The sequence below is a fragment of the Sinohyriopsis cumingii genome, chromosome 16, assembly GCF_028554795.1.
Source record: "Sinohyriopsis cumingii isolate HCF-2022 chromosome 16, ASM2855479v2, whole genome shotgun sequence".
Taxonomy (NCBI): domain Eukaryota; kingdom Metazoa; phylum Mollusca; class Bivalvia; order Unionida; family Unionidae; genus Sinohyriopsis; species Sinohyriopsis cumingii.
Genome location: NC_142976.1, coordinates 21,806,643 through 21,832,136, shown reverse-complemented (window position 1 = coordinate 21,832,136; position 25,494 = coordinate 21,806,643). Strand labels below are relative to the sequence as shown.

The window sequence follows — 25,494 nt, the reverse complement described above, 5'->3', positions numbered from 1 at the left end:
AGTAGTTAACATGGGGCAGCATATTCAGTGTAATGAAGTAAATGAAAGAAAACTAGGAGCTATCTAAATTGTTTATGAAATTGTTTAGATTGTATTTAGTTTATAAATGATTGCGTAAATGTACAACTTTATAAATACCCAACCTCTTGCTAAATTTATTTTACTTTGCTATTAAACAAAACAAAAATCTGTGTTTCCAGTCAACAAACCATACATGTTTCTCACTGTGAACCCTAACACTTATTGTTTACCCCTTGGTAAAAAAAAAAAATCACAAACATATCACATTAAATATATATGTTTAACATTTTTTTTACAAAAATAAAAACCAACCTGTCTACCCTAATTTTGAAACCAGTGGAATAGAAAACAGGCATATAATAATTCTACAGAACATCAAGAAGGGTGTGTCAACACAAAATAAAACAAGCTGAAGATGATAATAATTATGTTTATGAAGGAACTATCTTTTCCTTTCAAAAAAATGTTTATTTCCAATCTATTCTTTTACCTTTATACTCTTTGAAGAATTTATCAAGTCTCAATTTCTAGCAGCAAATACCACTGATTTTGTCCTTAACTGTGTTGTCACATGAAACAGCTGATTTAAAGTTAAAGTCAGGTAATAATTGATGGCAAATATATAAATACTGACCACTGGTGTCAGTCAAATGCAATTTACTGTTCTAAAATAAAACAGGCCATGAGTTTCTTTTGATAATACTTGTCACTAACATAATATTTTATACTTGTGCAGTTGCTGACTTCTGGGAAAGCATAATACAGGTATTTAGCTATTGGGACTTTTTGAAGATTTTATTTATTCAATTAATGTTCAAAGTTTTCAAAAATTTAGAATAATTTGTGTTCAAAAAAAGTATAAAAAGGGTAATTTGCTACAATATTTCACCACTGTCCAATAAGAGATCAGGAAAGGGTGATAGGTCCAATAACAGAACCAAAAAGGGTGTTCTCCATAAAATTCCACCCATGTGTCTGACCTGTTAGGTGCGGTCAGTCTGTCTTATTGGTTCTTTCTGTTGACTTTGGGATAAGGCAGGGACCAGTGGTGGGGTACACTAATTAAAACACTAAGTCATATTGTAATTTACTGTTTATAGTTCTGTCCACCTCTCCAAATTCTACTCTAATGTTTATCTACATTGTTTAATATTCTCACTATACTGGTTCACTCAGAATATCTATCACTCCATTATGTGTTTTAGGTATCCCTTCTCTTAACTCCCCATCTTGTATATCTCTTTATGGTTCTTATTTCCAACTGCATCTTATCTTTAGTGTCCCTTTTTCTTTCTACTATGTCCTTCTGCCTTCTGCTTTCTCTACCTCACACTATATCTTGTACCTATCTATATACACATATCATAAGCCCACACACTTTCCCCACATACAGAATATGATTGGCTAACCATTACTAGATGAATGACAGCTCCCTTTCCCCAGATCATACTATAACTAAATGGTGCTGAAACAGCAGGAATATGACCCAGTTGTCCTGATAAGTCATGATGCTGACATGTTTACCCAGATTTGTCAAAGCCTTCATAAAACCCAAAAACATAACATGTTCTCACACCCAACTTATATTAGTTTCTATGAAGTTCAAACAATTAAGAAAATTCAAGCTGTTCTTTGAATACACAATATGTTGCAGTAACATTTTACAAAACAACTCCCACTCATACATGAGGCAAGTTCACACAGACTTGTTTAGACTAGGGCTGACTAAGAACTGCTATTATTTTACCTTTGAACTTATCAAAAAAAAAAAATCCAACCTGAGCTTGAACAAACATCAAAGAACTGTTTGCACCAATTTGATTCTATAATTTTTTAAAAAGATTTTGCACCTTTTCCTGGCTGTAAATGTATGCATGTTTACTACTCTATCAGTATCTATTAAAGCTGGTCAAAACAAACAGCTGGATCACTGTAAAGATCTACCAATGACATACAAGCTCTACAGGATCAAATATTTAATATTTAAAAATAAAATATGGCATAAAATCTAAGCATTGTTGAACTCCGGGACCAAAGACTGATATATGTGTCACTGTACTGTTGACCAGTTGTAAACATAAATGCCCAACCTTCACATATTCACTATGAATGTCCGAAATTCGTCTAACTTTAGTCCATTTACAAGACAATATCGGACATTCACACACACTGAAAATAGGGAAAGCAATCTAGTCAGTATGCCTATCGAAAGTAGTGAGAATACGAAAGTAAAAGCATCTGTAATTAGCTGACAAAAAACATCAAGTTCGAACTCCGCTCGGACTATTTACGATTACCAGCTTGCTGTTGTAAACACATGGAAACGATGTTAGAAGCTATTTCTACCCACACTAAAATCCTAATCTACCAAACAAAACATTAATAGAGAAATCAAAAACATGAAAAACCTGATAAATCCATGTTTTCCACATTGTTTTCATACAGTGTGTTAATAAAGAAAAGTGGCAAAAGGGCAGAATTGCCGTGTCAAAAGTGCAATGACCTGCTAGTGATCCTGATAAACATTAGTACCTCCACTTAGGAGAGTACCGATTTCCTGTTATGACTTTGTAGGGAGTAGTCATTGTCCCAATTCCTGCAGCACACGTAATTACTAAAGTTTATTGTACACATGTTAAATCACAGTTCAAATTTATTTTTATATAACCTGCATGATTCGGTCATAATTAATGATTTCCCTACTGCCTGTTTAATGGTTAAAACGTGTATATGGAAGAGCTATACCAACAGTTCTTCAAATGTAAAAACTTGAACATAAAATAGCAATGCATATTTTTGAAGATACAAGCCCCCACTGGATACAAAACTTCTACTACATGTGCCAATACTGATTATCTGATTATGGAATGGGAATAATTCTGTATGGCACATGGGGCAATTGTTTCTGTTGGCTGACTTCAGCTAAAGGATCCTTTCTGAATTGATCAAATCACATATTTTGTTACACGCTATATGGGATTGTTATGTAATGACTACCTTAACTCTAGAAAACAGGGAAATATATTGGCTCTTGCCTGCCATTTCTCCCTGAAAACTAAAATAGCAATTATATATTTTTTAAATTCATTATAAAAGAATTGAAAAGAGATATAAAAATTTCTGTCAGAAAACACTGATATATCTTATTATGAAACCTGCTAGAAAATATATCATTTTCAGTGATGGATTTGCTTTGGTAATGGTAGCATCCTTGCATAATTCACTAATTTCCTGTCTGCCTAATTATTTCTACAAATTAGTTTTTCTTTTTAAAAAAACGTACTACAAAATTTCACCCCAAAGATGTATTTTATTCCAATTTACTCTTTTTAAAAATTAATTACTAACAACAGACTACCACAAAAATATATAATGCATATATAGCATGCATTTCTGATAATATCAAATAGTGAAGTTTTATTTTTAAAAGTGTCTACATCTAAGTCATGAAGGATCATATTAAAAGCATGTTCTTTTTCCTAATTCATTTTACGAGGATTAAAATGTTTATTCTAAATGTAGAAAGTGCTCAAACACCACAACAAAATAGTTTTACAAAACCCACTTGTCTTGAGGGACTGACATACTTTCTATATGGGTTATTGGATTTATTACAAGTCATGGAGGCTTTCAAACCTCTTTTGCTTTGTGGCTATAGCATGTTTACACAGGAAAACATAATGGCCAAACTCAGTCACAGACACTGTCTGACAAAGAAACAATATGCAAACTATACCTACTAAGCTTTGAATTTTACTATTATTATACACTTTAATGGATAAACAATTCAAAGAAATTTGCTAGAATGTTATCAGAGATATCTGACCAACATCCAGCTGTCCACAGTAAAAACTTGCCAAAACTTTAATCTGCTTGTCATCCCCTACAAAAAAAAATCCTGACTTCATGAACAATCATGAACTGTTCATGAATGTTCTTGAAATTTTCATGATCAGTTTATCATTTGAGTTCATGAACAAATATTCATGAAAGTTACTCAACTAAGTTCATGAACACACTGATGAACTTTTATGAACAATTACAATATCTTTGAAATTCCTGAAATGTCATGAACTTGGTTCATGAACAATTCAAGTACTTTGATGCACCACCAAGATATTTCTTAAAAATATATATATTAAATTTCAATATCATTATATTCATAAAATGTTCATGAAAATTCATCATACAAACTTCTCACAATATAAGTGAAATATAAATAAAGGTGAATATTTTATCTTTATTTAACTGATATGATACTACAAAAATGTTCATTCGTTGTTTACATATTCTGGTTTTTATGGCAAATAGGCAACCAGTGACTAAGTCAATAGAATATGCAGTTTATGACAGCAATGGACAAAAACATTAGAACAAAGTCACTGAAAGCTTTTCAAAGCAAATACATTTTGTTCATGTTGGCAAGAAAATATTTTCCCATATTAACCCAGAACTACTAAGGTTAAGTACACAAGTATTGAATAAAAGATCTCTATGAACATTTATACAATATCATATTTAAACAAAGAAAAATATTCACCTTTATTTATATTTCACTAATATTGTGAGAAGTTTGTGTGATGAATTTTCATGAACAATTTATGAATATAATGATATAGAAATTTAATATACATTTTTGGGGGTGCATCAAAGTACTTGAATTGTTCATGAACCAAGTTCACAACATTTCAGGAACTTCAAAGATATTATAATAGTTCATAAAAGTTCATCAGTGTGTTCATGAACTTCAAGTACATGATTCATCAAAATTCTTGAAGTGTTCATGAACTTAGTTGAGGAACTTTCATGAATATTTGTCCATGAACTCAAATGAACATCTGAAGAATGTTCATGAACAGTTCATGATTGTTCATGAAGTCATGAATTTGTTTTTGGTGGGAAGTTCCTGAATTCCTAATTGTATGAACTGACCATTTTCAGTGAACATTCATGAAAAGTTCATGAACCTTTTGATAAACTTTCATCAATGGTTCATGAACTGTTCAAGAACAGTTCATGACTTATTCATGATCATTTCGTAAGGTTGCCAAAACCAACAAGGTATTCTCGAAGCTGTGAATTAACTTCCATCTGGGGCACACTACATAATTTTTCAAAGTAATTTAAAAAAAAACAAAAAACAGGAAATTAACCTTGTTTGTCTCCAACAAAACATAATTAAAAATAAGTTAGTGCTTTAAATATCAGCTTGAATTGTATGCAAATTACAGCACACATTTTATATTGGCCATTTTTCACTTATGCTGGTGAAATTGTCTCCTCTTATCACTGTGGAATATCCAGGTGAATTCGGGCATGTGTTCAATTGAAGTATGGGTATTAACAGATTGAAACAATGGGTTATCAGCTGCTGTGAGGTTTTTACAGAAAATCAATCAACCAACTTGCCAGGTAGACCCCAATTTAGGTCTGTATAGCGATCTATCAATTGACCAGGTAGACCCCAATTTAGGTTTGTATGGCGATCTATCAATTGGGCAGGTAGACCCCAATTTAGTTTTGTATGGCGATCTATCAATTGGCCATGTAGACCCCAATGTAGGTCTGTATGGCGATCTATCAATTGACCAAGCAAACCCCAATGTAGGTCTGTATGGCGATCTATCAATTGGTTGGGTAGACCCCAATGTAGGTCTGTATGGCAATATATCTATTGGCTGGATAGACCCCCCATTTATGTCTGTATGGTGATCTATCAATTGGCCAGGTAGATCCCAAATTTAGGCCTGTATGGCAATATCAATTGGCCAGGTAGACTCCAATTTAGGTCTGTATGGTGATCTACAAATTGACCAGGTAGACACCAAATTTAGGTCTGTATGGTGATCTATCTATTGGCTGGATAGACCTCCTATTTATGTCTGTATGGTGATCTATCAATTGGCCAGGTAGACCCCAAATTTAGGCCTGTATGGCAATATCAATTGGCCAGGTAGACTCCAATTTAGGTCTGTATGGCAATCTATCAATTGGCCAGGTAGACCCCAAATTTAGGTCTGTCTGGCGATCTATCAATTGTTCAGGAAGACCCCAATTTAGGTCTGTATGGTGATCTACAAATTGACCAGGTAGACCCCAAATTTAGGCCTGTATGGCAATATCAATTGGCCAGGTAGACTCCAATTTAGGTCTGTATGGTGATCTACAAATTGACCAGGTAGACCCCAAATTTAGGCCTGTATGGCAATATCAATTGGCCAGGTAGACTCCAATTTAGGTCTGTATGGTGATCTACAAATTGACCAGGTAGACCCCAAATTTAGGCCTGTATGGCAATATCAATTGGCCAGGTAGACTCCAATTTAGGTCTGTATGGTGATCTATCAATTGGCCAGGTAGACCCCAAATGAGGTCTGTATGGCAATCCATCTATTGGCTGGGTAGACCCCAATTTAGGTCTGTATCATCAAGTGCACAAAGCACCAAGGCCCAGGAATGAATCCCACCAAAATTACTGAGCAATACTATACAATAATTGCAGAATGGACAATCAACTTTGTGTGTACTGTACACTGGCATTGTGCATAGTATGCAAGTGTTAAATCTGACCTCTGAAAAACACCTAACACTCTGCTAATTTTAGCATGTAACCAACCAAATTGCAATTAGACAGATCATATTACAGACTACCTTCTGACCTTTCACTTTTTGAGAACACAGAAAGCAAACTTAGTGTTACAGGCAGTCATGTTGTTTGTACTTGTATATATCAAGCCATACACCCTATAATTTACAATCTTTTCTATTTTCTTCCAAGATTAAAATCTGGAAAATTCTCTATGTATCAAACAAAAACTAGGACTAAAGTTTACCTCAGGCATTATGTGTATTGCATTTCACATGGATATCATATTTTTTGTACAGTCAGTGTTACAAAGTATTAACATTGGTATCATAGTCAGAGTACAGTCCATGTTACAATGCATTAATATCGGTATCATATTCAGAGTACAGTCCATGTTACAATGCATTAACATCGGTATTATATTCAGAGTACAGTCCATGTTACAATGCATTAACATCGGTATCATATTCAGAGTACAGTCTGTGTTACAATGCATTAACATTGGTATCATATTCAGAGTACAGTCTGTGTTACAATGCATTAACATTGGTATCATATTCAGAGTACAGTCTGTGTTACAATGCATAAACATTGGTATCATATTCAGAGTACAGTCTGTGTTACAATGCATTAACATCGGTATCATATTCAGAGTACAGTCTGTGTTACAATGCATTAACATCAGTATCATATTCAGAGTACAGTCTGTGTTACAATGCATTAACATCGGTATCATATTCAGAGTACAGTCTGTGTTACAATGCATTAACATTGGTATCATATTCAGAGTACAGTCTGTGTTACAATGCATTAACATTGGTATCATATTCAGAGTACAGTCTGTGTTACAATGCATTAACATCGCCCTAGTTAATATGTTATAGACCTAAGAAACAGGATTTAAAAAATCTATTATCTTCTCTTGCTAAGACATTGACCTCCTACTTTTGAAACTTGGACCATGGTATGGATCATACATGCACCATCAATCCATATTCCGTGGATTTTCCTACCAATCTGAAGTACGACCCAGGGCCCTTGGAGCCGGAAAAATTTACAGATAAAGGAGCTAAACTTGCAATTTTTGAAACAAAAATAAAATAAAATAATTTTGACCACATGCCTAAAAACAGCATATTTTAATGCCAGAAAACAGTAATCATTATCATAAAGCCAGCTGAGGTGACAGGGGATAGTTTCGTAAATTGACCCCGGTAAAATTTCTTAACTTAAGGCTATGGTGTGACTTTTTCAGCTATTGTCTAAAAAATATGGATATATCTGTGAACTAGGCTTTTTCGGCCTTGTGTTCTTGAAATTGATGTCAGGCATTTTCAGTTTTCATAGTTACTCTGCAGTAGGTAGATAGTGAAATACTTATACTGCAGTAGGTAGATAGTGAAATACCTATACTCAGCTAGGAAGAAGAGCTAGTCTTCCACAGCAGGAAACAAGCAGGTTCTGTAGAATACATTATCTCAAAATCTGATTGGATGACAACTATTTTCAATTGCATCAGCATGTTTTGTACACACTATTTTACAGAAATATCATCTAGGAAAAGGACCTGTGTTTGAGCTGTGAGCATCACACAGTGTCAAAAATGACATCTGGACATGACAAAATGCAGGTACAAATTTGGAGTTGGTGTTCATGAACTTCTGCTATGAATTGCTAGTTGTTGTTGTTGTTGTTGTTGTAGGGTTTAATGCCATTTTTCAGCACACAATAGGCTATAGATAGCGTCCAGTATTAATTGTAAAGAAATAACCCGGGAAATCCCCAGAAAGAACCACTGACCCTCGAGAAGCTACTGGCAAGCTTTTTCACATACCTACATTGGCCGAATCCGAGACTCGAACCCACGCAGACAGAGTTGAGATGGCAGTGATCCGTAACGGTAAGCGCTTTAGACCACTTGGCCACTCGGGGCCCCAAATTGCTAGTTACTTCTTTGGTCAAGTGGATAATATTCTTATGCTTTGTTTTAACATAGCCATCCAAAAATATGGACTTTTTTAACCTCATGCATGTATTTTATTTTTAATGATTTTTTTAATACTAGTACAGTGAACACAGCACTTAATTTATGCATAAAAACTGTCCCCTGCCCCCTGAATTGTTGTAAAAGAGTTACTTAGCAATGATGTAGGAGTTACCTTACCTTTCTAGTGGAAAGTTCTTCCATACATGAATTTAACTCCTGCTGTCTGGTATGTTAATAAGGTACCAATTAAACAAACCCAGGTGGGCAGAGCTTAAGATGTAGGGAACATTGCATTCAGAAATAAACAACAAAACTAGCTGTGATTGGTGCATTATGTAAGAGTTATACTTTCTGTTAGGCTTAAAATAAAGTTGAACCTCTTGGCAACATGTGAGATTATTTTAATTCATATCTAGATCATATTTTGCATTAAGATTTTTTTTTTAATGTGGTACACATGGCTGAAAATGTGTATGTTGTGACTAGATAACTCTTACCTGTCTAGTTCCAGTACAGTTATCTCTCTTAAATGCAATGGAATACTGTACCTGGTTTTGTCCCTGTCAAATTGACAATCTAACATTGTTCTCTATGACAGTGTGTGACATGCATGCTGAGGTAGGATAGAAAGTATATTTGTTTCACAAAACATTTGCATTGAGGTATATCGGAAAACAATTGGTACCATGATACCATGTCACTCCACATGTCCACCATCAGGTTCTGATTACAAGTACTGATTCTATATATGCCTCACATTAGAAAGACCAAATAAAATAGGATAGGCTGCAGTCACTGCTTTATTTCTTTTTTGCTACATATCGACTTTATTTCTGCATAAATCTTCAAAATTATATTCTTGAATACAACAGAAAAGAGCTGTACTGAAAATGTAAAGTAAAACCAAGAATAAACATAATTAGGGCACTTGAGTTCATAAATGATTCTCAAAAATTATCAGGCAGGTAATTTGAGCAATATCTCTCCATTTAATTTAAAAGAAGCAAGAAATTTCATTTAGAAGTTGACACATTTTAACGTGCGCACGTGTGAGTGTGATTGGATTTTTAACATAGCTTTTTAAAAAATTCAGTCATATTGCTATATGTCAACAGTGTGGCAGTTTACAGTAATGTTTATCATTTGGGCATCATGCTGCAGACATGTAGCATTATATCCCACCTGGTGACATTATCCTGACACCAGACCAACCAGTCCAACCACCAAACTCTTAATGTTGAGCACCATGCCAGTCAGCTGCTAGTACCATTTTTAGAAGTCTTTTGTATTTATCTGAGCCAGGTTCAAACCTGCGACCTTCTGCATCTGATGCAGATGCTCAATCCAGTAGACCACCAGAGCCATCAATTTTACTTTGCAAAGTAATTCTGAAATTTTACAAATCAACTGTAAAAGAAGTGTCAGAAATGCCCAAGGAATTTGAAAATCAATTTGAGTCACTTTATCATTACACTGTATATTTCTTTATATATTTGATGACAAATATGTGTGTGTGTGTGTGTTTGTGTTTGGAGCATTATGTTTACTTTTCTCCTTTTTTTTGAAACTTATAGAAGCATTTACATGTGCTACAACAGTATATTTTTGATGAAAAGAAGACATAAAATATTTTTTCATACTGTTTTTGATAAGTAAAACAGTAAATAAAAACTTTTAAAATTACTAATTCAATGTAGGAATTCCATTAAAAATTAAGAAAAGGATTGTACAGGTGTAACCAAAGTCTCTGAAAAGCAAAAGTGTTTATAACTTTAAGGTCTTCAGGATATTTACAAATTTGACAATCACGGACATACTAAACAGACCCAAATTTATTGGTCAATCATTTGTTTAAATTAATAATTAGTTAATTAATTCAGTCATCTCTCTTTTTCCTGATCAGTAGATCCATAATTCAATTTTGTACCTACATGTGTGAAATTCTCACAACAAAAATGTATGAGAAATAATGAGTAGAAAGATCTGCGAGCGAAAGTGAAGCTGGCATGACTGATAAGCACCAAAAAATGAAACAAAACCTTCTTCTCAAAACAACTGTATACATTTTTTAATTGTTCAAATTTTCAAACAATGAAATAAATGATTTATGAACTGAGGATAAAAGCAAACCATATCAAAAAGTTACACAGGAAAAGTTCTATGTAGAACAAAACTGTAATCAGTTCACTAAATATTAAAACACCCATGCACTATCAATGTAACTGCTTGTGCAAATAAATGATATCAACAGTAAAAACGTATCATTATAGCTTCCACAGCATTGGACAATATCAGCACGGTGATGGTAGAATGTCATTTCATACGCATATGGCTTCAAACATCAAACCATGATGGAAAGGTCTATACCAGTAGTTCTAAACCCATGGATCACAACACCAAACTGGGTCACACTGCTCTGTTTTGAGTGGATTGCAATGATCAAACATAATAATTTGACATTTCCTACCCAAGTACAGTAAGGTATTTTTTAGCATTTGATGAGTGATGAAGCTAACACCACAAACCTCATCAGGGCTGCCACCCAAAAAAGGTTAAAGAACCACGGGTGTATATATAATCTGCTCTATACTGGGAAGTTTTAGGTCAAAACTAGGAAAACATACACATAATTTGGACTGGGAAAAACACAAATTTTAATTTATATAATTTCAATTGGGAAAATATGCACATAATTTTGACTGGGAAAATATGCAATAATTTTGATTAAGAAAATATACACATACTTTTGATTTGGATAACATACATATTTTGGATTGGGCAAAAATACACATACTTTGGAATGTAGCCAAATATAGACATTACTAGCAGAGAAATACTAGTAGTATTTTGTAAAGATAAAGACCGTTAAAATTTCAAACAATACTGCAAAAACACGGAAATCAGAAAGATGGTTTCTTGCTGCTATGGTAGCATAACCCTTCGAGGTGCCAAAACTGCTACAGGATATATAGAAGGTGCAATACTATTAATTAGAATCCATTCTGTCTGTAATCGTATACATGTTCCTTTAAAGCATATAAACTCAACTTTTCTTTGAAGTATATATCTTAATTGTTTCATTTTCTGAAAATGTATGGCTGCCTACAGTAAAATACCTCTAAATTTGAATGAGCTTGAGCCACCTGATGCTATCATAAGAACAAATGATTTGTTTACAGAACTTGATTCCTTCTTAATTATTACCTGGAAAATGACCCAGATGCAATTATTACCTGGAGAATGACCCAAATGCAAAACTTTGCAAAATGCAGATGGGCCAAACTTTCTGACAAGGTCTATACTATTAGCCCACATTTGCTGTTATCCCTAGGCAAAGAAAAACCAAACCTGGACCTGGAAACACCCCCCCCCCCAAAAAAAAACAATGCACTCCAAAATATTAGTAGTAGTAGGCATATGAACAACTCATGTAACCGTGGAAACTTGCCTCTGAATACCGAAAACTGCATGCTGCCATTGTACAACACTGCCAAGTGCAGTCGATAAAATGCTGTAAATAAATAGATGATCAATGAAAGCATCTCACTACTAAATTGCAAGTCACTTAGTAAGCACTTAGTATGACTGATGTGCAGAATACTCCAAGTCATATAGGTTATGTAGGCTTTTAGTACTGATTATTTCAGTAAATGGTGTCACATGTTAGAACTGAATTAAACATACCTTTGAAGGATGTTCATTTTGCTCCTCATATATCCATATTCCTTTGGAAGATCATAATTTACACGCCCCTCAGAAACATATATATGGCACAAATCAGTGTTAAAGTACGAGGACATTTTTGGACGAAGTCCAATGTGTGATCTATTACAAACTAGGATTGATGTTACATGCTGTGACGTCACAACGAAAAAATTAATAGAGTAAAAACTGCTATGAGCTACCTCTGCTATGAGCAACCACCTGTCATTCCGACCACAATCATAATGCATGGAGCGATTTTAGTATATGAGCGCTCCGTTATGACCGACCACCTGCTGAACGCAACCAGCAACCGCGATGTCTTGGCAAAATAAGCTGTTATGAATGACTGCATTGCAAAAACGAGGATAAACTCCACTGACCTTTATTTAAACGACCACTCATACCATTCTAAAAAAAAATTAAAATTTAAAAATTAGGATGGCTACCAATGTCTGATTTTTTTTATAGCTATGCCTATAGCGTTTTATAGTTTTTGTTGTAAACCAAAATAAAGTATAAGTATATTATTTCCTAGTCTGGTTCATTGCTTCCTCTCTCATTTTGATGGAGATATAAGAGTTATATTTATGCATTTTTTGTAGGATTTAAAAGTAACTGTTTATTCTTGAGAATAGGAGCTCATGGTGTGGTTGTCTGTGTGTATTTCAGCGACAGTGCACAGTAAGTAATAAGGCATTGGTGATGATCCGGAAGTGAAATCTGTGTTCTGTTTACATGCTGCTCTTTTGACAGTCCAGCCTCTCAAAAAAAATGCTGGCAAACCTTTGACAAGAACTTCACTGTGAAGTCATTTTTGAAGGTATTTTAGATTAACAAATGATTTGTACTGATTGTCACACAGTGGAAAGTTCAGTATTATGAAACAAATGTAGAGAACATATAGTAAAATTAATTGTGTTCTATGTCTATATCAACGACAGTATCACAAAAACAGACACACATCACTGACCTATATGTAATCAATTGTTACAATGACTGCTTGATTAGTATTGAATGTTCTGATAAAAATCAAACAAAAGGAATATTAAAAAAGGATTGTTGCTACCGGTGATAGATGCTACAGTCTGTAAACCAGGCTAATGTACATGTCATGAATTACCATGGTAGTGCCAAAGTTAGTGGTCGCGTATATTGTCTATAGAGTTAATCTGTATTGCCGGGGTGTAAATAAGGTCAATGTCTATTAAACCAGCAAGAGAGAATCATTTGCGGGATTCGATTGATAGTGTTGAAGACTAATGTGATTACATCCAAATCACAAAGCTGTCGTCTATTCACGTTGGTGTGACCGGGTTACACACATTGCTTAAATTAATCCCTATATGTCGTCTTTGAGTGAAGCCGTTGACTTCTGTCTCTGAGTAAATGGTTCTGTTTTTGGGCAAGATAATTATTTCTTTTTATTTCATTATTTGTTAGATATGCAATGCACATGTATAGATTTTTCATATTTTCCCACTGCCCAGTCAAAACTGTCTTTATGTTCGATATTACGATTGAGCACTAATAATAATAACACCTAGAACCTTAATAACAATGGAAGAACCTCAAACTAAAAAGAGACAAATTTTAAGGCTGGAGAAAAAAATTACTGAAAGAAGTGAGAAAAAAAGCAAAGCACATGCAAAAAAAGCAGCTTAAACATCAGTAATTTTTTTTAGATGGTTATAAAGAAAACCGAGTAATTCAGAAACGATTTCATATACTAAAATATGTGATCTTCAAATGTAAATGTGATTTCATGTTTAATGATAGAAGTATATCTCTATTGCTATATAATTTTATTTTAGATGAATGCATACAATATTTTAGCAAGAACTATTAATAAAGAATAGAATATATGTACAGTAATTGTGGTTATTTTTCTTGAAATTGTTCTGAAACTGGACCTTGGAAACTGTCTTTTTGTACAAATCCGCTATGAGAGACCACCTGTCTTGAGAGACCACTTTTTGTTGGCAGAAGGGGCAGTCTCTCATAACAGGTTTTACTGTACTACTCTGTTGTTTATTATGATAGACCCAATTTCCTTCATCTTAACCTGGCCACCATTGTAAAACTCCATAGTGATCAATATTTTTCATCTGTACGTTTAAGACATTTGAGGTACTAGATCATTCAACAATCCAGTCTGACGAGACCTTGGTTAAACTATTTTAGCATTAAATTTTACAACACTTAATATTTAATTTAACTTAAGCAAATGTCCCTACATGACCACACTGACACGCACTTAAGCTGTCAAGAGCTAACGTGATTTGATTGAGCTTTGTTAATATTAATTAATTTTAAAGGGTTCATTACGTTTAGAGAAAAGCTGACTGTGCACAATTATCACTTGCTTGCTCACTTTTATGGGCTGAACGAATAAATTTGGGGAGGGTTCACATGGTTGCAAGTCAGGGTGCTTTCTGTCAAATTTGTTAAAAATTTGAGTGGTTTTTGAAAAGTCACTGACAAATGTTATATTTTTAGTAATGGTGGCCATGTTGATATGGTACATTTTCCTGGACCAGTATTCCCAGGACATTCTGAGCCAAGCAAAGTTAATTTTGTACATGCCACAAGATATAAATTTACATTAATGAAATTCTGCATGCTAACTGAGGAATTTAAGTAGAGAAAATCATTCAAGCTTTATGACTCTAACTTCAGCAAACTCCAAGTTACATAGGTTCAAAACTGTCATAAATGAACTCAGTTCTTCAGTGTCACATAAGGTCAAATTATCGGACTCGAAGCATTCATATGGACATAGTATCAAGAAACAGAGAAACATGTCAGCTAAAATTTCACTTAAAAGTTGCACTACTCTGCATTTCTCTTTCACGCTGTTAAAATGCCCCCCTCCCCCCAAATTAATATTCATACATCTACAGCTGTGTGCATCGTTAAGTGTTATAACGTTACTCTCAACAGTCATGTATGGCTACAACACTGAAAATATAAAATTAAGCATGCATGCACAAGAAAAAGCAAGGATGGGCATGCTTGTACTGCGACTGTTCTCTAAAGTAACTGGAACAATAAGTACCAAGAGGAAGTGAGAGATAAAAATTGAAACCAATTGGTCTTATATGAAACATTTTCAATATTAGTCTTGTCCAAGTACCAGATACCTTATTCTCTTTCAGGTAGCATTAACTCTTTAAAATTTCCACCTAGTTTGGGCAAACAGAAATCCCCATAATCAAATAGATGAATTAAGAATAAAGAGTTTTTAAAAAAATGCTCAACAAACTTGAAAGAGAACTACAGTTGAAGTTTGTGAATACTTCTACAGGTGTGAAATACTTCAAGTAATCTTTGAATTCGTATGCAACATAATGAGACAAGAAAGTACAAAAATATCTCCCCTCTTACCTCTTAAGTCCAGGTAAATGAAATGCCTGTATGTAAACAAAGAAATGAGGAAATTTTTACCATGAATGACTGGCACAAATAATTTTATCAGATTTGTTGCTTTTTTAAATCAGATGTACAAATTACAATTAGCTTAACAGTTGTATCTAATTCAAAAAACCGTCTTTGAAATATCTACTTGAAACAAAATACATGTAACAGGGTACCCGTCATCCTATCCTAGTGACAGGGTCAGGCAAATTTCAAAATTAGATTGCTGTCATGGGCTATTGTATGGTAACAATGAGGTATCCAAGGAAAACAATTTAATATTGAACTGTAAAACTGAAGACTTTTTCTGGTCCATATTATGTGTCATACAACAATTTCCCTTTGTGTTGATTTTATGCTGTACAAAATGTACAAGTCATGCTACCATGAAGTCATGAATAGATAAAAAGCTATGTGAATTCATATTTTTCCACAACCAAGATAGCTATACAAGTTTAACATACTGTCTGCAAGCATGCTAGCTATATAAATTCAACATGTCGTTGTCCACAACCAAGCTGGCTCTAGAGTTCAACATCTTGTCTACAACCAATTGTTGTCCACAACCAGGCTTGCTCTATGAATTCAACATATTGGTGTCCACAACCAAGCTAGCTGGGGCCCCAAGTGGCCGAGTGGTCTAAAGCGCTCTCCGTTACGGATCACTGCCATCGCACCTCTGTCTGCGGCGGTTCAAGTCTCGGATTCAGCCAATGTGGGTATGTGAGAAAGCTGCCAGTAGATTCGCGTGGGTCGGTGGTTCTTTCCGGGGTTTACCCGGGTTCTTCCTCCACCATTAATACTGGCCGTCATGTATAGCCTATCGTGTGCTGAAAATTGGCATTAAACCCCACAACAACAACAACAACAACCAAGCTAGCTATATGAATTCAACATACTTTTGTCTACAACCAAGCTTGCTATATGAATTCAACATACTGGTGTCCACAACCAAGCTAGCTATATGAATTCAACATATTGGTGTCTGCAACCAAACTTGCTATTTGAATTCAACATATTGGTGTCTACAACCAAGCTTGCTATATGAATTCAACATATTGGTGTCCACAGCCAAGCTTGCTATTTGAATTCAACATACTGTTATCCGCAACCAAGCTAGCTATATGAATTCAACATACTGTTGTCTGCAACCAAGCTTGCTATATGAATTCAACATACTGTTATCCGCAACCAAGCTAGCTATATGAATTCAACATACTGTTGTCTGCAACCAAGCTAGCTAAATGAATTCAACATACTGTTGTCTGCAACCAAGCTAGCTATATGAATTCAACATACTGTTATCCGCAACCAAGCTAGCTATATGAATTCAACATACTGTTGTCTGCAACCAAGCTAGCTAAATGAATTCAACATACTGTTGTCTGCAACCAAGCTAGCTATATGAATTCAACATATTGGAGTCCACAACCAAGCTTGCTATATGAATTCAACATACTGTTATCCGCAACCAAGCTAGCTATATGAATTCAACATACTGTTGTCTGCAACCAAGCTAGCTAAATGAATTCAACATACTGTTGTCTGCAACCAAGCTAGCTATATGAATTCAACATACTGTTGTCTGCAACCAAGCTTGCTATTTGAATTCAACATACTGTTGTCTGCAACCAAGCTTGCTATATGAATTCAACATACTGTTGTCCACAACCAAGCTAGCTATTTGAATTCAACATACTGTTGTCTGCAACCAAGCTAGCTATATGAATTCAACATACTGTTGTCTGCAACCAAGCTAGCTATATGAATGCAACATACTGTTGTCCACAACCAAGCTAGCTATATGAATTCAACATACTGTTGTCTGCAACCAAGCTAGCTAAATGAATTCAACATACTGTTGTCTGCAACCAAGCTAGCTAAATGAATTCAACATACTGTTGTCTGCAACCAAGCTAGCTATATGAATTCAACATACTGTTGTCTGCAACCAAGCTAGCTATATGAATTCAACATACTGTTGTCTGCAACCAAACTAGCTATATGAATTCAACATACTGTTGTCTGCAACCAAGCTAGCTCTAAGAGTTCAACATACATGTTGTTCACAACCAAGCTAGCTCTAGTTCAACATACTGTTGTCTGCAACCAGGCTAGCTACATAAATTCAACATACTGTTGTCTGCAACCTTGCTGGTTATCAAACACTGTTACTTATAGCAAGTGCTTCTTCAAAAGTTTTCATTACATCAACAACCATTTCCAGCATGAAAGAAAGAGTTCTGATTATAATAATAATAATAATAATAATAATGAGTGTTATTACTACTATTATTTTTTATTATTGTTATTATTATTATTATTACAAGGCATACCCACCAAAAGTTTAAAAGAACAAATAGGAATATTAGGGAGTCCTCAAATCCCTTTCCCCTTATCGACAAGAAAAACAAGTTTCATGTACTTTCTCACACATACCTGTAGGAAGATTAATGAACTATATCTATACTTTTCCCTCTGGCACAACCACAAGCAAACAATGCCAAAAAATATGTAACATCACTTTTTGATAATCAATGTCACATCTACCATATCTACCCATTTATAGAATCAAACTACCATTGTGGATCCGTATCTTCCAGCAAATAAAGCACTGTCCAATCATGATCTAACTCATTTACCTTCAATCATATAGCAGAAGGACATGCACATTGATCTGCTGGTGCCTTTGGGATGGCACTGGTCTTATCATCTACAAGGTTGACAGTAGGGTAAGCATTACAGAGAAAGAATTACACTTGCCAGAATCCTGCACCATGCAGGTGCTGCTAATTTGTACATAGATAGACTACACTCAAGTGATAAATTGGATACAGCTGTGCATGAATGCAAGTCGTGTGGTTGGGGATTGTCATTAGTGACAAAATCTGACCTTCAATTTTTTTTATTCAATTCTTCAGGGCTTGAACAACAGAGAAGCAGACAGACCCCCCATACAGCCTCCCTTCTCCCCGATTCCTTTCCATGGTCAAGTGTCAAGATTAAAATGTCATTAAACATTTTTTGCTTCCTCTTATCTTGCTTCGTTTTTCAGCAACTGTGCTGATGTGCTTTTAATGAACAAAAACAAGGGTACAATGTCTAAAATGAAAATATTTCATTTTCAATGCAGATGCCACATGCTATAAACCCCTGATACCGAGTATTTGCATTCACAACTTCTAGGGCATTTTTTTGTTTTTAATTTTCCATATTTAATTTCATCTTATAGTACAACAGCAAAGCAGACAGATCTCCTGTCAAATACATTTGCATGATACAACACTGTTCAGTACTTTGACCCACATGGCTGACATCAAACAGCTAAATGTAAGAGCAGTTGACAATATAAATCTGGTCTGGTTTGATGTCTTATGGCACATCAACACAAGCAGGTTATCTAGGGCAAAGGCAGTCTGGTGTAATGTGCCATGCCCAATGACACAATGGTAGCCAATCTGGGCTTGTCTAATGGTACAATTCAAACCTGCACCTTTTCAGTCTCAAGTCGGGCACACTAACCAGTGAGCCATCAAAAGGTACTACCATAAAAGCTGTGTTTGTTGAATGATTACCAGTACTATTGAAATTTCTAAAATACTGATAAATGCAATTGTCATGGAAATAAGCGTTTCCAAGTTTCTCTAGATTTTCTATCTTCATCCACGCCTGCGTATAAGCATCATTTTCATCAGCCTGAAAGGCTCTTGTTGCAAGATCACTTCATATTAAATTTGGTCAAATTCTGTTTTTAATAAATACTTGTATTAATGTTTTACTTTGTTACCATCAACCATATTTAAAGTGGATTGGCATCATATGCATACATCTGCATCAATTTAGTAAAATTCTGTCATGTGGTGACTTTGAAAGAGTTTTTAAATGGGGGTTTTATTCTACTTTTTGTATCAGCAGACATATTTTTATGACAGAACGAAACCTGCAAGCCCTTAAGGCCAGAATGCTTTCTGAAACATTTCATCACATTCTTAAAGCGTAGTTTTTGAAGAGATACAAGGATTTTCTGTTTTTAATAATGGTGACAAATATGAATGAACTTGAAAGCCTTTAATATCACAATGCTTTCTGTCAAATTTAGTTAAATATTGAGTGTTGTGATGTGTTGTGATGTGATTTGGATTTTTAATGTAGCTTTAAGAATTTTTCAGTCATATCGCTATGATGTCTGCAATGTGGCAGTTTATAGTGATGTCTAGCACTGAGGCATCATGCCACAGACATGTAGCATGATGTCCCACCCAGTCACATTATCCTGACACCGGGCCGACCAGTCCTAACACTAACCTCTTAATGCTGAGCGCCAAGCGAAGCAGCTGTTAGTACCATTTTTGTAAGTCTTTGGTATGACTCGGCCGGGGATCGAACCCACGACCTCCTGCATCCGAGGCGGATGCTCTAACCACTAGGCCACCAGAGCGGTTAAATACTGAGAAGTCGTTTAACAATTTTTTTCTTCTACTTTTGGCAGATTGGCAATTAGAGGGCCATACTTAAAATACCAGGATGCATTATTTTTTTCTTACATTTTTTAACTTTATTTTTATTCAGCATCACATAGCCCATGACAAAACACTACCATATACAGTACTAAGGTATGTCCATACTGCAGTATATAGACATTACCATATACTGAACTAAGGTATGTCCATACTGCAGTATATAGACATTACCATATACTGTACTAAGGTATGCTATACTGCAGTATACATGTATAAACATTACCATATACTGTACTAAGGTATGTCCATATTGCAGTGTGTGGACATTACCATGTACTGTACTAAGATATGTCCATACTGCAGTATGTAGACATTATCATGTACTGTACAGGTATGTCCATATTGCAGTATGCAGACATTACCATATACTGTACTAAGGTATGCCATACTGCAGTATACATGTATAAACATTACCATATACTGTACTAAGGTATGTCCATACTGCAGTATATAGACATTACCATATATTGAACTAAGGTATGTCCATACTGCAGTATATAGACATTACCATATACTGTACTAAGATATGCCATACTGCAGTATACAGACATTACTATATACTGTACTAAGGTATGCCATACTGCAGTATACATGTATAAACATTACCATATACTGTACTAAGGTATGTCCATACTGCAGTGTGTGGACATTACCATATACTGTACTAAGGTATGTCCATACTGCAGTATGTGGACATTACCATATACTGTACTAAGGTATGTCCATATTGCAGTATGTAGACATTACCATGTACTGTACTAAGGTATGTCCATATTGCAGTATGTAGACATTACCATGTACTGTACTAAGGTATGACCATACTGCATACTGCATTATGTAGCAATATTTATTGGTCACTTACAGCATTTCTCTTTCAAATGTTAATTTTGCATTGTAGGTACTGAAATCATAATTACTTTCCTGAGAAGGAATAAAAACTGAACCGAAAATTAAACATCTTGCATTTTTAGTTCACAAAAAACACCCACTGAATACAATAAATTACATCTTTCAGTAAAAAATAAAAAGCCACATATCAACTAGATTAAAAAAAAGGAATATAGTTACAAGATTATTCTGCCTGATTAGAAAATCTTTGGTCTATAAAATAAACTGAGATGATGATTAGGCCTTACAGTAAATCAGAAGGGAAAAAACAACCATATTTATCACAGTGACAAATGTCATTCTTTGACTAGAAAATGAAAAAGGGACACGTACGAATCTGCATCCTTTTTGATTTTTAAGGACCCTCTCAGAAAAGACAGAGAACAAAATGACACCTGGTTTAAGAAGACTATTTGGACACATTTCTTTAATAAAGAAGTGATGAATAGTCAGTTATATAGGTTTATTGCATGCATTATATCTGACTTCTGGCTGAGTTTGTTTTTACCATTAGGTACTCACTTATATGCCGAGTCAAACTGCAAACAACAAAAATCCTGATCTGCAATAGCATAATATGCCTGCAGATCATGGTCTATGTTGTTTGTTCTACATGTTACTCTTAACAAACTACATAATGCAATCGCAGATCGGGGTCTTTGCACTTTGCTGTTAGGCTCATCTTATAAGCGAGTATATAAGGCGTACAAAGCATGTCTGTAACTAGGATGTGGAACTGATGTTTTTGACTGGCTTCAACTGAAATTTTCATAATTGTTTGGGTGGATGCACCTGGGATTGAGTCACTTCTTTGTAACTAAAAAGTGGTGGTTGATGATGGGATAAATCTGTTGCCTGATTAGTTATACCAGCTGCATGCTTGACTTCAGTTTTATAATAAGAGATTAAAAACTTGAACGTTTTTCCCGAAATTTACTGGTCTTGAATTATATATGAGCCAGACGATTTACCTGGCTTCTTTTACTTTACACTCGGCTACTGTAAAAAAACACCTCTATCCCCATTGGGCAAGGTTCCCTAAATTCCCCTGCCTACCTTAGCAACTCACCCTCCACCTTTAAATCTAATGGAAGACCCTGACACAAACTAGAAGGGAAGATTGAGATCAGATCTGGATGTTTGAACATAGTTTAAGAGGAAACAAATATATCCATAGTACTATATATTCACAGAGAAAAATACCATATGGAGGGGGACCCTGAGTGACCAAGTGGTCTAAAACACTAACCATTATGGATCACTGCCATCTCACATCTGTCTGCATAGGCTCGGGCTCAGCTTATGTGGGTACGTAAGAAAGCTTGCCAGTAGCTTCTCGTGGGACAGTGGTTCTTTCCAGAGTTTTCCCCGGTTCTTCCTCCACCATTTATACTGGCCGCCATGTATAGCCTATCTTGTGCTGAAAAATGGTGCCAAACCCAACAACAACAATGAGCACATTTTATTAATTCATATATTTTTTTCCTCATTTTCTTTTCTTTATAACTACTAAGATGTCATTTTTATTTCATGCATCTACAAGGTCATTTTCCATTCTCACTGCTATTTTCAATGCCTTTTCAAAAACTTCCAGACCAATTTTATCAAGCTTAGCCGAGTATCCTGGCATAAAGGACTTAAATGTCTGTACAAACTATGCCAATCCACCATCAAATATGGCATACATTACTAACATATGAAAAAATCTGAATTACCATGTAAAGCGCTCACTATTATGGAACACTACCATCTCATCTCTATCTGCATGGGTTCAAGTCTTGGGCCCTACCAATGAGGGCATGTGAGAAAGCTTGAAAGTAGCTTCCAATCAAGACAGGTATAAAGTTCCAATTTTTGTGAAAGATTGTTGGTGCCTATCTCTTCAAAAGAAAACACCTATTCTCATTGAGACACATTTGAACAAATTGAAATCACAATCCCCAAAGTTACCATGATGAGATTAATAAGCTAACACTGAAAGAAAAAAATGAGTCCTTATGTATGCATGAAACTGAATATGACGATAGACAAATACTGATCATCTATTTTCGAATCAACAAGGAAAACAAAAAGTTGTGTTTATTGGAAAGTTTGCAATACTTGATGGAAAGTCTGAAACAATTATAAAGTTTGAAAATTATTGGCAGATACATATTCCACTAAAAAAAGGTTATCGGACTCCTGTATGTTGGTGCAAGTTTAATGACAAGCAGACAAACCATACTAAGGGGGGAGGGATTGCATTTGCATGAAAACAACCCTCTCCTCATGCAGATTCACAAAACACCTATTGGACTGCAAAAGGTGATTTCTCAAAATCTAATAAAGACTAGTAGAAATATCCATCTACAGGAAGAAAAAGTGACCAAACTGATGCTGCCAGGAATTTATCTAATGGGGGATGGGGGGGGGGCAATAAATTCCACTTCTACTTTCACTTTTGTCATTCTGACAGTCAGTTTATACACTGATGCCAGCACTGGTTTTAAGTTGAAGCAAACCAGTCAAGTTTCCACTCATCCATGCTTGACTATATTCCCACCTTCTGGAAATGGATCAAAGTTCATGCATGCACAAAAGAGATGAAAGGGCATCAACTGGAAAACCATTCTAGTGTAGATTTTCTATTTGTTACAACAAATTATAAGTACGAATTCCAAGCATCATTTTCTATTAAACCTACATATGCATTCTTGGGAATGGAGTTTTATTTCATTTGTAAAAAAAAGCATTATTACTTTTTAATTTTTTTTCCCTCACTTATTTATTCCTGTTGTCCTAAGAATTAAATGAAACGTTTACGCTGTGTAGAGTAAATTTATATATACACAAACTTGAACTAATTTGCAGTAGTTCTCATGCATAAATGCTTTCCAGGTGTGTAAATTCATAAATTTATTCATAAATTTATGAATATGCACACTCACATCCTGGCAACACAGTTGCTAATACTATTAGCAGCAGACACTCCTGACATTGTCCGATTTCCAAATAAACGGATAATTACATATTTCAATTGCATATGTATGCATCCACACTAAATCATTAACTCTTGGACTTGAAAATCCTCAGTGTGCCAGAGTTCAGACATATGTGCTTTTATTTCATACTTACCATTTGTCATTTTTTTTCTTCCTGTCAAAAGAAATTATTAACCACGTGTCCATTTGCTGAGGAATGAACTTGGGGTGGACTTCGCTATGACTGTAGGTTACATGACGTATAAATCATACTAAGTTGGAGACTTCAATAGCAAGAAGCCACTGAAACAAAACTTGTTACATGGTCACATGATGGTGGATGTTAACTACTTGCAAGTGAATTCTGACCAACAGTTGTTATTGGATTAAGTTGGTGGCTCACATTGACCATAATGGAATCATTCCAGTGATTATGGTATTACCACAATGTTGACTTGTGATGTCAACTATCAATGCAGCTTCTGTAAAGGTCAGTAATTTTCTCACTTCATTTTCTATTTGTAAAGCATTATTCTCAACACAACTTGCTCTACTTTATGACAACTGATCTTTGATGAGATTGCTTAATCAGCACTTGTTCTTGCTCTGACTATTCTCTGTCCTTGCTGGTACCAATAATAGTGCAGCCCTGCCAGTAGCTGGGTGTGTATACTCCTGTAAAATGGGCTAGGGCTGGGTAAACAAATATTAGGCAAAACCATATGCTGTTTCCTATTGCACTGGTATTAAATTTAGGGTAGGTATGTTTTTTTATATGTATTAATCCCTTCAAGTACTGGCTAAACCAGCTCAATTAGATGGATAAATCAATTTTGGGTATTTTAAAAATACAAACCAGCTCCGTTAGTTAATTATGTGCATAATTCAATATCTGTAATTTGCTTGGTTTTCATGTTTTTCAACTCTATGGGGAAAACGTGCTAGGGTCAGCAATGAAAAACAGGGAAGGTCAGCCAAACAGAAACACACATATTTTTGGTGACCTTTTTAAACATATAACATTATCAATCTCTAACCTTAAAAAATGCTATTCAATTTGGTCTTAGAAAATGAGAAAACCAAACATAGCTTTGATACCATCACACAACATAACTATAAATTAGGACAAACATACTTATACACTCTGTATGACACATGGTTCTAATGATACAGAAAAATGAGAAACAGCCTGGAAATGGGTGAACATAAAATAGAGTATATATGGGTTTGGTTGACCAGGATTGGTTAATAACGTAAGTTATGTTGTAGAAAAAAGAATCTTTTGAGAGCTATCCTAGTTGTAAGTGAAACAAAATAGAGACACTGTTTTACTGATGGAATTTCAGTCCTTTAACAGTCTTGAGTTGGAACATACATTACTAAAATCATCAGATGACTCTTTGGTGCGGAATT

At 34.9% G+C, this 25,494-nt stretch overlaps 1 protein-coding gene across 2 annotated transcripts in view; it reads right to left on the bottom strand.

The window, feature by feature from the left end:
- The window catches only part of LOC149780053 (nuclear receptor subfamily 5 group A member 2-like), a 73,246-nt gene that overhangs the window by 39,391 nt on the left and 8,361 nt on the right, over nucleotides 1–25,494 (bottom strand). The window contains exon 1 of one of the 2 annotated variants that reach the window (XM_089936807.1): nucleotides 2,430–2,544. The exons of the other annotated variant lie outside the window; for it this stretch is intronic. Coding sequence (XP_089792933.1) covers nucleotides 2,430–2,442 — 13 coding nt within the window. The 5' untranslated portion in view covers nucleotides 2,443–2,544. Of the gene's footprint in view, nucleotides 1–2,429; nucleotides 2,545–25,494 lie in introns of those variants that run through there. 2 annotated transcript variants of the gene reach the window in all.